Here is a 14,255-nt window from a genome sequence, read left to right as displayed (position 1 = left end):
GAAATATATTTTAGTTAGATTTTAAATGTTTGCATGATTTTTCTCATGACTCTTCCGTTCTACGCCCTTGATTCGAGAACTGGCAGTAAATGTAAAATTAGAGGCATTTAATGTATATTTCTTTTTTGACGTTCATAAGTGTACATTGTGTTACCTATATGAATAAATGATTTGATTTGTCTCCGACTTCTTTTGCCAGCACTCCTCCCTACCATTACCAACTTGGTCTTCTGGCAATATGGCCAACGTTAACAGTCTTGTGGTGATCTCTAGTTGGTTGAGAATGGATTTTATTGTTTTTTTTGCAGTTCATGATATTTCCAACATTCTCCTCCAACACTACATCTCATACATCGTGAGGAAACCGGCTTGCCTTAGACTCAAAAAGTAGACGGCGTGTGTCAGGCACAGGAGGCTGATCACCTACTGCCTATTAGATTGACAATCATGAAACAGATACAGAAATCTGAGATCTAAAAATGTTGTGGCGCCAATATTTTAAAATTTTAGATTATATTAAATAAAACTCCAAAATAAAAAATATATTGTCCCATCCATAAATTCAAACATACTATATAAACATGCTAACCCTATATTGGAGCCATCACCTGTCAACCTGTCACCTAGCTGTCAACCTGTCAAATTTGTCCCGATACAGATAAGAAATTCTAAGAAAATACGATAAGTCCGATAATACCAATGTTCCAGATGTAATATATAAGTGTTTATTATATTTGTAACCTCGACTTTGTCTGGGATAAGATTCATTTATTATATAAGTTGATTATGTGGCAACGACTTGTAGGGTTATATTGTTTGCCTCCAGTTACATAAAATAATATTTAAAACCCACTCGCGAGACCTCTGGAATGTCCATGGGTGTCACTATCATAAGACTCTTGCCCCCAGTTCTATAAAAGGGGTAAGATTATTCTTTTTAAATATTCCTAAAAAGCTCTCTGTGTCAGACACTAGCCTGAAGAAGCATCCTTAAAGGAAAGCCCATTGGTGTATAGCTGTAACGTAGCTCCCCACTGAAGTATTTCCGTCCTTCAAGAAAAGAGCTTACCAATCCTCTTCATCTTTATATTTTATTTGACGTTGTATGAATAAATGATTTGACTTGACTTAATAGGCCGGCAACTCACTCGCGCCTCTGGCTTTGAGAGTGTCCATGAGCGGTAGTATCACTTAACATCAGGTGAGCCGCCTTGTGCCTATAAAAAAAAGTAAAAAAAAATCACATTTTGAGAACTGTCAAATATGTAAAAAAAAATGGTTTGACAGTTGAAACTATGTTTAAGATTGATTGACGTTCGATTACTTAGGCTACTTGTAAACAATTTTTAGAATATTATTTTTTATGGTAACATTTTTAAATTTTTATAAACAAGTAGATAATAATTACGAGATATTTTTAAATTATTTACGTGTTTAACAATTCTTTCCTCTTGTTTCAGATGCAATGGGTAAGTGGTGCAGTGGTTTTGTGATGGTGTGAGTGGTTCTCTTCATAAATCATGTCTGCCCATAAACGTGGCGAACAAAAATTCCAATCTTCATAAAATTCGAAAAATAATTACGGTCAAGTTGACTTTAGGGCCCAGCGGGGACTTTAACGAAAAATTAACTCATATTATATATTAACTGACTTAATACATATATAATTTAACAGTTTTATAGTTTAATATTAATATTTTTTTTTATTTACTTTATACTTTTACACACAAATCTTTCAAGACTGAGTAAACTCACACTGTTAGTATTGACTATTTTAAATTATTTTTTGAATATTATTATTGTTACATTCCGAGGCAAACTAACTGAACATGTCTATCAGCATAATGCTGAGCCAGGGTCAAACACAACACACACCAATTACACACCTAAAAAGTACCTTATTCCTAAAAATATTTTTATTATTTATTTGTTATTTTTCTTCCTTTTTTTGATTATTATTTTTATTATATTGTGTATTTCTGTGAGTGTGTTTTGTTTATAATAAACTTTATGTCTATTTCTAATTACAAAATAACTATTCTTTTGACGAAAATCAAACTTACTGATGAGAATAAAACACAAAAAAAATTTTTTGTTATTTATTTAAACAAATGAAAAATTATCCAATTAAAGCCATCTAAACACCACTGTTTTAAAAAAAATAAAGGTTATTAAATATATATGTACTAATAATAAAAACAACTCTGTCTTCGCCACTTAGTTCTCGCAAAATTATATCGGGAAACACTAGGAGTCGTGAATTCGACTCGCGTCGTAAACTTTGATTAGGTCATTACAGATTGTTAATTTATTAGCGCAAATCGTCTGGTTATCAAAGGAAAATGAGTTTTAATATGTTCGTTTAGGGTTGATTTTATTCTGCGTAATTTAATTGTAATTCATATTAAAAAGTTATATCGCGTGTTATACGGGACTCATCGTTGTAGGAAGTATGTTTGAAGATTGTTTTGGTTTTTCTATAACGTTGCCAGTTACAATACCATAGAGTAATAAAAATTATAGAAAACATTTATAAAATTCATTGAGTAATATAATTTTTTGGAAACCGCCGTGTGTCAGACACAGCTGATCACCTACTTTTCTATTAGATTGACATACCATACCACAGATACAGAAATCTGAGACACAGACCGAAAAAGGTTGTAGCGCCATTGATATTTTTTTATTTACAAAAAAGTATAGGCTGCCAGTTAGAAAAAAAATAAAACGCATAGTCATAGGAACATTGCGCTGTTCCAATTTAAAAAATCATAATTTGAATTTCCATAACGTTCATTCACGCAAAATAAATTAAAGAAACAATTCCAATCGGACACGGGAATACACTCAAAACATTTTGCTATTTATCATAAAATATTGCTTTTCTCCATCCCTTTCTCGCACCGTACGTGTGAGTGGGATAGCAAATTGTTCTTTTCAAATCGTGTCGTGCGTTGATTTGTTCGTGCCGGCGTCGATGTAAGATATTAATTACGGAAATAATGAGCTTTCTTGTTATTTTATAGATACGGTTATAATATTTGGTAGTGATTGATTGGGTTCTGTACATTATTATAATATTATAGTCAATTCCTTGAGTAAAGTCCTTAAAGACCTGTTGATTACTAAATAAAAAATAATTTATATCACTTAAAATCATTTATGTAATTACTAGCTTTTACCTGCGTATTTGCTCTCTTGATGATGTTAACATTAAAATCTTAAATGAATGCAAGATTACCAATGTCCTTTAATAATAAGAAATATCATTAAAATCTGTTCAGTGGTTAAGGCGTGAAACCATAACAAAGTTACTTTTGCGTTAGAAGATTTGTGCTAAAGATTCGTTAATTAACATTATCCCTTAGATTCAGAGTAGAGACTTACTTTGTATTAGATAATTCATTTTTTTTTAATTACCTCCCTGTTTTTGTAATCCATTCATATATTACTTATGTATGAAAATTTTCACCCACGGATCCCAAAAATTGATTAATGGTTCCGTAGCACGCTGCGTGGTAGATAAAATCAGACGCGTTGACTAGAAACTATTGTTCTAGTGAGACTGACCCACAATCCACATCGATTGAAATATCGGCTAATGAAGCCCAGACTAAATAACGTATAGAATTTTTTACCTATAACTTGCTTACGGTTAAATGCTATAAACTCGAAAACTGCTGTAAAGATTTTTGTATGGTTTTCACCAGTAGATAGAGTAATTCCTGAAGAATGTTTAGGTGTATAATAAATCGTGGTTTTATGTAAATTGACGGAAATATAACGATTATTGTTGAGTAAAGTGTACCTTATATAATTATATATATTGTCTTGTTATCGTTAAAACAAATCCCATAAAAACTAAACAATATAATAATCTGATAACTCGTACAGTAATTAAAATATTACAACGATAAAATCGAACAATACCCATAATTTAATAAAAATCTAAATGTCGTAATTAAAAAACATGGCCATAAATTGCGCATCCGACAATTACACTAACGTTGTAATTGCAAGATGGCGTCCGATAGTGACAGATTGACATTTGATTACAGAAAGCGCTTATATTGTGGTACAAAGAACATTTTAAATTTAGAACAAAACATTAAATTATTTATTATGACCTACTAGTTTGATTCTCGAACTTCCTTACGTTCCTTAGTTCCTGGTAACTAGTGGTAAGGTGACCAGGCAAAAGACGTCTTGAATTCACCATAAGCTTTTCCTCTCTTCTCTTCTGTTAGATCAGAGACTTAGTGACATTCGAGTTATATAATGCCCCATTTTTTATATAAAATATACCTGTCAAATTACTGTATCTTATGATAACGGCCAAGTGTGGTTCTCAAAAGGAGACATTGTAATGCTGACCAAATAAAAAATCACTAACGAAATTCGATAAGAACAAAAAGCTCTTGTGCATTTCGAAACAAAACGACCACGTGAGACTTGACATTGAGTCTAAAAGAAATAAGGCATCGACGTCTTAAATATATTATACTGTTATTGTTAACAGCTTGTCCAAGTCACGCAAAACCGCTAAACGTCGCGTTGACACGTCCCAAAATGGCCATATCGTACGAAGATTCAAATTTCGAACGTAAAATTCAAGATGGCGACCTTCGCAAGTCGTATATCAATCGTGATTTACGCGCCACGGTCGAGGTCGACGGCCGCCCGAATTTCGTTCAGAAATGCACTGAGTAATTTATTTGTGACCATCTATTATTTTGTAGACTCGCGAGGTCCTAAACGCAGCTGACATTAATATATCATTTTATGCGATGGCACGGTTCATCGTTCTCTGTCCTCGTCGCGCGTACGTTTTAACGGTACGAGAGAAAGAGACGACGATAGGGGGGCGAGTAGTTCGTGTTTTCACTTTTTATAGTAGCAATATATTTGATCAGCTGATCGTCATGACGTTTACTGCCTGTGTGGCTATGTGTAATGTTTTTCATAATTTATATTATAGTGGTTTGTTTTTATACGTGTTGGATAGGTCGCGGTTTTATTTATAATGTGGAATATTTATCTAATGGCAACACAAGCCTCCATGTGGCCAGTGTTGACAGATAAATTTTGCATCGACTACCGTTTTTGGTTATTAAAAGTTTATTTATGGTTGAAACTGGTCATAAATTAGAATTTACCATAAATTCTGTTATTAATCACAATTAATATATTACTTTGCTTTATGGCTTTTCAATTGACAAAAATTATTATATTAGTTTATACATATGATGCCTTGTCATATGGAGTCCTAAAAACCTAACATAAGCTTTATTTCTATACTCTATGCTGTCATTTTAAATCTAAAAATTAAAAACAATAATTATACTCAATGAAACAAAGTTAGGTTACTATTAATAACTTCTCTTTTTTAAACCATGACAGATGTGTTTCATATCTTCTTTTAATCTTCTATATTATATAGTCTATAGGTGTTAAATCTATTTTAGACTCTAGTCAAATTAGGACGAAAACGACCGGTGGGCCGTTCAGGTGACGTTCAGAAACGGGACTTAGCCCCGTATGTCAAAATCCAATACCATTTCACATACTGCAAGTTGCCAGCATTAAAAAAATATAAACCTTCATCGCTTTTATTTTGCTTAAAACAGAGGATATATGAAAAACTAATAATTAGACACTGAACAAGCTTTGTAATTCTTTATAGTAATAATAATGAATTAAATTAAATGGCCGGCAACGCACTCTCGAGCCCTCTGACATTGAGAGTGTCCGGCGGTATCACTTAACATCAGATGAGCCTCCTACCCATTTGTCCCCTGTTCTATAAAAAAAAAGTTCCGTTTCAGCTTAATATATTGAAAGACTTATATGAAAGTGTGTTCGTTGTTTTCCTGGAAATCGAACACGGACACGGGTTATAAATAACTTAGCTTTAATATTAACTTAGTTAAAAACGATAATGTGGGAAGATGTGTATGTGTCTCGCACGTGAACGAAAATATTTTTGGTGGCAATCGATTTCCGAAATCCATTCCCCAGCCCTTGTGACGATGAATAGTTATGGATATTACTTTTAATTCTTTATCTAGGCAGACTTTATTATTATTTAGTTTCTAGACAAATGAACCGGAGAAACCCTAGATATCTTTGTTGTACATAAACACGAATCTATGATTTTTTACTTATAATCTGACTAATGAAAAATAGACGGATTTTTAAAGAACTAAATGACTTATAAGGGACATTACGAATTTATGTCACTAGACGACGTTACGAAACATCTAGTTGACAGATAACAAATTGTTTTTTTTTTAAATTACTACATGGGCATGGATACAATCCTTTAGCCAATTATGATTATTCAAATTTGCCGTATTAACACTACATTTGCCGTAAAATTTGTATTTGCATTCCAAATCCGTTAAAAAAATTACGTACGCACCAGAGACAATATTCTGAAAAATTATGTTAGTTCATATTCTTTATTCGGAGAGTAGCTACTACACATTCATCGTAACACATGCGAAATTGCTAAACCAATTTTAGATACGTTCATTATTCATAACGAAAACCTTATTGATATAGGCATGGGTAGGCACCGCAAGCGTGACGCAAATCATAGATTTTGAATAGTGCTGTAGTTTTGGCGGTCAAAAGTGTACTTGTTAAGTGCAAAATAATAACTAAACCCCTTCATTTAAAGTTACATTGTGGCAGAAATTTGCTGAAATCTTAATCACATGTAACTCTAGTACTACGACACTTTGTTTATGAACTTGTAAATTCACTATGATTGATGATCCAAGTGTTATCATGAGATAAACAATTTAAAAACGGCACCAAGATAAAATTATCAGATCAAGGATGTTGGAAATCTTCTAAATTTTGAGAAGCGCGTATTTGCCTTATTATATAATATTAATTGTATATATCATGTGCCTATTACAGTTAAGAATTAATCTGTATCTAACTAATGCCGCAGTAGCGCGAACACTTGCCACTCAAATCAATACAGTTTAAATTCTAAATTTGAATAAGTCTACCTGAAGTACAGTAAAAACATTCCAAATTTAAAATAATCTACGGCTTATCCATACAAATCCGTTCGCATTAGCGCGTATCGCACCGTCCTGGCATCATTAATCTACGTGACAGTTCAAAATTTAGTTACAGAGGGTTACCCCCTCTCCCGCTGCCGCCTCACACCCGCGCCCGAATGTATCGAGGCATTCCTAAATAAAGTTTCATTCTGTTTTTGAATATTGCTGGCAATAAATAGGTTTTATATTTCGAAAGATGCGTTCGAAACGCTTGTTAGCGTGGTCTTTTATTTGTGTATTTTTATAATCTGTGTCATTCTATAAGGCTTATTGATAAACATAGAATCTTACTTTTAACGGGTCTGTTATCTATTTATTATATTTTTTTTAGGTGTGACACAATATCCAACAAACATAAGTACTAGATATCTCGGAGAAGTACGTCTAAACTGATAACTTCAAAAGCAGCGTTTAGCTTCAAAAGACCAACATACATATATACATAGAAACCCGTATACAGCTATCTAAACCGCCTAAGGGAGTTATACAAAAGGGAATTAATCTGCACATAATTACAATATTCGATAGAGATCCCCGCTGCGTATGTCGTGAGCACATCCACTAATTACTACTTCCTATTTCTGATTGCCTGGTAATTTTGCTGTATATTTGATACCTTCTTGATAGCTCAGGCGGGTGGGTGGGTTTAGCCCAAACATCCTGGTTTGATTGGGAGACAATAATTTTCTAATAACACTAATTACTATGTTAGGTTTATAATTGCCTGGTAATATTGATATATTACTAATTATTTCATGGCAATGGTTCCGTTCAGGATAAGTGAAACAGATGCAGAAATGTGTCTGCTCCACAGAAGAAGAACATACTCTCATCATAATCTGATATGACTTTTGGAGGGTTTTTTTTTTATACCGGATAGTAATGGCAACTCCTTTACTCATTACTACCTACCTTAGATTTATGGATTGCCTGGTAATTTTGATATTAGTTATTTTTGACGCATTGATTTTTTCTCGTTCCATCAATAAAAGTATAAGTGAGACAAGCTGCTTACGAAGAATATATAAATATATACTCTACAGACACACATTTATATACTTTAGAAGGATTTTAAATCGGCTATCTAAGTACCCTTTAAGTAACCTTTAAGCTATTGCTCTAATGATAAACCGAAACCTTCTTTGGATTTTCGTTTAGAATTCTTCTGATTTCTTCTCAGTCTGAAACAAACAAACGTTTTCTATTGAATACTACTCGAAGTCGAAGTCGCAAGCATGTAGCTTTATACATATATGCATAAAAGAATTATTAAAATTAATTGTAAATTAATACAAAAATAAAATAAAATAAGGTTTTATAAGTTCGATGGGCAATGTCGGCTCATTAAAGTCATTTAGCTGGTTTCAACTAGACACGTTTAATTTTGCCAAGTCACGCACAGGACCGCACGAAAGATGTTTTCTTAATCACGGGTCAACGAACTTTCATTTTTTAATACATTTCGATTTTTATACAATCTCATTTAATCTACGCGACAACGATTTAAAATATATGTATGTTTTAGGTTAAATAATTCCGACCTGTATTTTAAATGACGCAACGGAATTTAATGCGCTTTATCGATAGATAGTGATAAGCATCTATATAAAACATAATTCAGTATCACCTCGGCGCTTTTTAAGGAATTTCCGTGCACGACTACTATGTGCTACGCTCTGAAGTATTAACGAACCAATTCGACTTAGGATCCTTCTAGAAAAGCTTCTAATTCTTTAAAGGCCGGCAAGACGAGCCCTTTGACTTAAGTGTCATGGGCTATTACTTAACAGGTGATACGTTTGTTCCTTAACAAGAAGAGCTATGCCCTTTTTAATAATGTCCTTATTCACGACTTGAAAATGAAGACTAAAGTTTAATTTATACAGTCAAAACATTAAATTAAATTAATTTACCACCATATATTTGTTTATTTAAAGTTTACTAATTCTTAAAAGGCCGGCAATGCACTCGCGAGCCCTCTGGCATTGAGTATCACTTAACAACATCACTTAACAACAGGTGAGCCTCCTGCCGGTTTGCCCCCTGTTCTATAAAAAAAATTTGATCGTTTTTTGGCTCTATGTTACATACAAATAATGGTGAACAGTTTAATTCTCAAGTAATACAAAGTACATGTAATTGAGACTAATAACAAAATGGCTGCAAATCATAGAGAATTTATTAAGAATACCAATTCTGCGATATCAGTTACTCAATAACATTTTAAAGATGAATAATCAAAAAAACATTCCCATTAGACAGTATGAAACTCTATTCTGGCCCCATAAAGTGTGTATTTAAGGGGATATTTCGGAATTTATGCCCCAAAACCGTGACTGGCACAATTCCGTACCGTTCGCCCTTTTTTATTACGGCCCCTGTGTACACAATGTATACTGTATGTAGGAAGGTATTTCGGTAACTCAATGGCCAAACCTAGATATTGATATTACAGAGCAACACTAATTAAATGTTCAAAAACTACTTCTAGCCATAACCCTGCTGTTGTCTATGAATAAAGGCTGTTACAGCTGATAGATTAAGGCGTGTCAACAATGCATTATCAGGTTGGACGTACCTTCTAATAAAGTATTATCAGAGGTCGATGCAGAATACGAAATTCCACCCGTATCACCTCGACGTCCGTCATAACTCTAGTACCTACTGAAGTATTTCCGAACCAATTCGACTTAGGGTCTTTCAAGAAGATACCAATTCGCAATTCGCGAAGAGCCCTCTGGCATTGAGTGTCTCTGAATAGGTGAGTCTCCTGCCTCCCCTGTTCTTAAAAAAAATAAATCGGTTGTCTGTAAAGTTGGTTTACTGACGATAGTTGAACGTGACAACGTCACGAATCGCTCACTCAAGTAGGAGAGAGACAGATGTCGAACGCTGAAGCGCTCTCGCTTGCACTTCAAGCCTTAAATGGAACGCCTCAGAGCGAGGTAACGCCGCATGAGTCATGTTTTTTCGTGCGTGCAGCCGGCTCCATTGATTTATAAGACGTTGTCACGTCAAAAACTCCATTTTGCTTTTCGTCAAGAAAAATCAAGTTGCACATACGTATAATTCGAAAACAATTAAATATCGCGTCACGCCCATGTTGTAGCCCTCGTCCCTGTCAATCACATTACCGAGTCACTTGTAAACGTGGATCGCTATCAAACCGTCATTACTAGAACACACCCCACCTTTATCTGGACGTTTTATATTCATTCCCTTATAGATGAGTTTTAAACTTAAGGGTCAATTTCTTGCAAAAACTGGTCATTTTTTGTTGGATTTTATGTGTTCTTATCAGCTGTCTACCTGTGCAGAAAGTTTTCTTCTAATATAATTAAATGGAGTATTGAGAATATCCATAGCGCTGCATTATATACCACATACATAACCTCACTTTCACACTATCACACAACACACCCGAATTAGGTATTGCTTAGTTAAATGTATTTAATGATTTTTATTGATTTTTCCATTCGTTAATGAACCTTTTTGTATATATTATATGTTCCATCTTTGGCTAAATAAATATACCTATATGTTCAATCTATACGCTAAATATGCGGCAATACTGATTTTATCTGTAATTATTTGCTTGGCGAAGGGTGGTATTTATTTTAGTTTAATTTAAAATAGTAGGTACCTACTTATTAATGGAAAATCTGAATTATAAATAACACCAGCTTAGATGGTTGACGACCACGGCATCTGATGATCCATCCATCATAATAGCCTGATGCAAAATTATGAAACATCTCCGCATTAATGTATTTATAATTTTATATTCCCACGATTACCTACGATCTCTGATCAATAAAGCACGTGGTCAATGACGTACGGCCGTGCATGATCGATGAACAGTCACACTGACAGTGTCAAGGTCGAGTTTGACAGCTGTCAAATCGGGACAGCCGCTGTCAAACTGCGCTGAAAAACGTGCCGCTGTCATGGCGTAATGGATAGCCTTCCTGACTCCGGCCATATTTGTTGTGATGAACTTAATATTTTTCACATGTTATTTTAGAGATGTGAACGTAATAATGTTTTTAGTTTAACTGGGGCTTACGATTAAACTAAATCATTACATACACTGAAACTTACAATACTAATACCTACTTATTGTCGCATTTACTATTTCACAACCCTTCTTCATACAATACAAGGCAAACCCAACTATTTAAAATTCCTCGGTCTAATACAAACTATTTACGTAACTCAGTCATGTATTACCTTCAGATTATAACACAAATTACCAGCAAATTGATATATTTAATGTAACTAAACGTTTAAAAAATAATTAAATAACTCTGGTATCTTTTATTAATAATGGCTTAGTTATTCTTCCTTGATATTAAATATATATTATAATGATCAATGAAACATATAAACTTTGTTATATGTTTTGTATATATAGGTGAAACTGTGCTTTGTTTATGTTTGAATGTGTATTCCGTTTTTGGCTTTTGTGTACAATGTACCTAATTGTTTGGATATTGTTTAGTGAGTAGCTGTAGGAAATAAATAAAAATCATTAAATACTTTGATAACACTGAACGATTTGACGGCGAATAAAAGCAGACACCTAAGCACATAGTCGATCGATTCGTACCTACAATGATATACCTAGAAAGCCTCCCTCTATCGACCGGGATGGCTTCAAGCAAATACTCTCTTTATCTCCAACAAAAGACGCGAGCTTTTCGTCTGACACCTCCGACTTTTCTTACCGTACATCATGTTCAATAAGACAGTAAAACCCAGTGGGCAGTTGTAGAAATTTAGCGTTTATTTCTATCGGCGGAAGGGTAAGGCGGATCCGCCCTAGCTAGGGCGGGCGCAATTAGGCAACTCGCGTTTAAAAATGCATTTTTTTATTACACACTGTTTTTACGCTCGGATGATATTTGAGGCGCCCATTGTTATTGTAATTACTCTTTGTTTGGTGAGAATTTGCGGAACGATTGTTATTTTTGTGAGTTTTCCAGCTAATTCCTGTTCGCGTGGCGTTTTATTGCTTTTATATTAAAGATAAATAACATGATAGTTGCCATACTTGCTCTTCATTTATTTCTTATATACCATACCAATGCTACAACCTTTTCTATCTGGGCCTCAAATTTCTGCATTCCGTGATTCAAGATATTTTCCTTTACCGTACATTAAATGTGCACATAGAAAGTCCAAAGCTCAGCCGGGGATCAAACGTACAACCCCAGGTATGAGAGCCGCACGTCATTTATTTCTTATACTCCGAACAACGAAACATAATTCTTTTGTCCTCAAGTACTTCAAAAACTAAGATTGAAATCATTAAGATATAGTTGGTTAAAAAGCTCAGCATCATGTATCAATAAAGCTATATAGGTAAGCTTCGTCCATTTTTAATCTGTGGACTTAAGCGATGGACATGTATGGGCACGTATATAAATATGTAGGCCCTCCGGGAAGGTACGGCGCCATTACGGAAATTGCTTTATAGGCCTTAGGATATTGGTTTCACGTTTTTGTAATATATACTCGGGAACGCGGCTTTGCTTCCTGATACGGGATCGGTCGGGATGTTAGATATAGCTTTTGTTAATATATTTTATTCCTAATTTAATTCCCTTATATTTAAACTTCTTTAGGTGCATGAGGGTAAATTTTTGCGGATGAAACGCAATCATAATAATATTAGCGTCACGAAGATGTGCAGCGTTTTTGTCGACTAAAAGGGAGAGAGCGATTGAGAGAGTGAGAAGGGCGAATTACCTTATAGAAAATATATTTTTAAAATTAAAATTTTTAAAGAGAGCTTATTAAATATTAGTATTTTATATTTTATGCAAAATAATTTATTGAAATCTGAAATTACGAATTGTGAATTAAAATGCCACGTGTTTTTATTATCGAAGAAATAAATTAAGAAAATTAAATTTATAATTTGTATTAATTTTCCACACTTTTAATATTTTAATGGCAATTAAATTCCTAACATATTATGTTCCTTTTTTTCTCCTTCTAAAATAATTTAAATAATAGACTTTTTTTCTTTTCAGTGCAACACAATTGTTTATTTGAATTTTCAATTCCAAATAAAATAAGATAAATTATCATATATATATATTAAAAATATATAGTTTACAAACACATAAAATGCAAAAAAAGGTCCCAAATCTTAAAACTGATTTATTGTGTGAACATTACAATTTACAGGTATAATGGCAGGTGTCTCACAAATCATCCCAAACGGTTTAAAAAAAACATCATTGATCCCATTTCAAATGTATATAACGACTTTTTATCAATAGCGTTTAAGCGACACTTTATTTCGAAAATTTCGTATCGAGTTAACTATACGAAAACTGTATTGTCGTGATAGTAAATTCGGTAGTTAATATCCAAGTTCAATATCTTCTTCACCATCGGACGTCATTCCACGTAGTACTGAATTCCCGAACCAATTCGACTTAGGGTCCTTCAAAGAGCGTACCAATTCTTAAAAGGCCGGCAACGCACTTGCGAGGCTAGCAATGTGAGTGTCCATAGGCCGCTGTATAGCCTCATCCCTGAGGTCGTAGCTTCGATCCTCTGTGCCCCAATGGACTTTCTATGTGCGCAAAACATCGCGAGAAAACTTTACCTTAGACCCAAAAAGTCGGTGTGTGTCAGACACAGGAGGCTGATAAACTACTAGTATTGACAATCATGAAACAGATACAGAAATCTGAGGCCCAGACTTGTATAGTATAACACTTATCAAACACAAAACTCATTAAAATTGAAGCTTTGGAATCAAAAGGGGAACGAATAATTAACTGTTACATTAATTGTTACCTTTACACTGTTATTATAATTCCCTGGATCAGAGATATGAACTTAATTATTGTTTAGAGTTATTAATATACTATAATATAGTTCTCTATATGTTTTTTTGTATATAGTTCACCACATACGTAATGTTTACAATGTGTTATGAGTGCGTTGCAAGCCTTTTAAACCTATATTCTGTGATAAAATTGGCTTTTAAAGATTGCTATTCGTCTGTATTTCAAGTTTACAAGTAGCATTATTAATTTATTTAAGTTCATACATATATAATGCTATATCTATATAGGTTACAAGCTATCCTTTCTAAAATACAAAAATGACTTACTACACTTCCAATTTTAGATATTAAGTACTAGTAATGTTTGT

At 33.6% G+C, this 14,255-nt stretch overlaps 1 protein-coding gene across 5 annotated transcripts in view; it reads left to right on the top strand.

Moving 5' to 3' along the window:
- LOC125054947 (homeobox protein homothorax) overlaps nucleotides 1-14,255 on the top strand; it is a 243,372-nt gene that overhangs the window by 119,302 nt on the left and 109,815 nt on the right. For all 5 annotated transcript variants that reach the window (XM_047657101.1, XM_047657100.1, XM_047657097.1 and 2 more), the window contains exon 8: nucleotides 1,461-1,469. In XM_047657101.1, coding sequence (XP_047513057.1) covers nucleotides 1,461-1,469 — 9 coding nt within the window. The remainder of the gene's footprint in view (nucleotides 1-1,460; nucleotides 1,470-14,255) is intronic.

This window comes from Pieris napi, chromosome 12, assembly GCF_905475465.1.
Source record: "Pieris napi chromosome 12, ilPieNapi1.2, whole genome shotgun sequence".
NCBI lineage: Eukaryota > Metazoa > Arthropoda > Insecta > Lepidoptera > Pieridae > Pieris > Pieris napi.
This window is presented reverse-complemented; position numbering and strand designations above follow the sequence as displayed.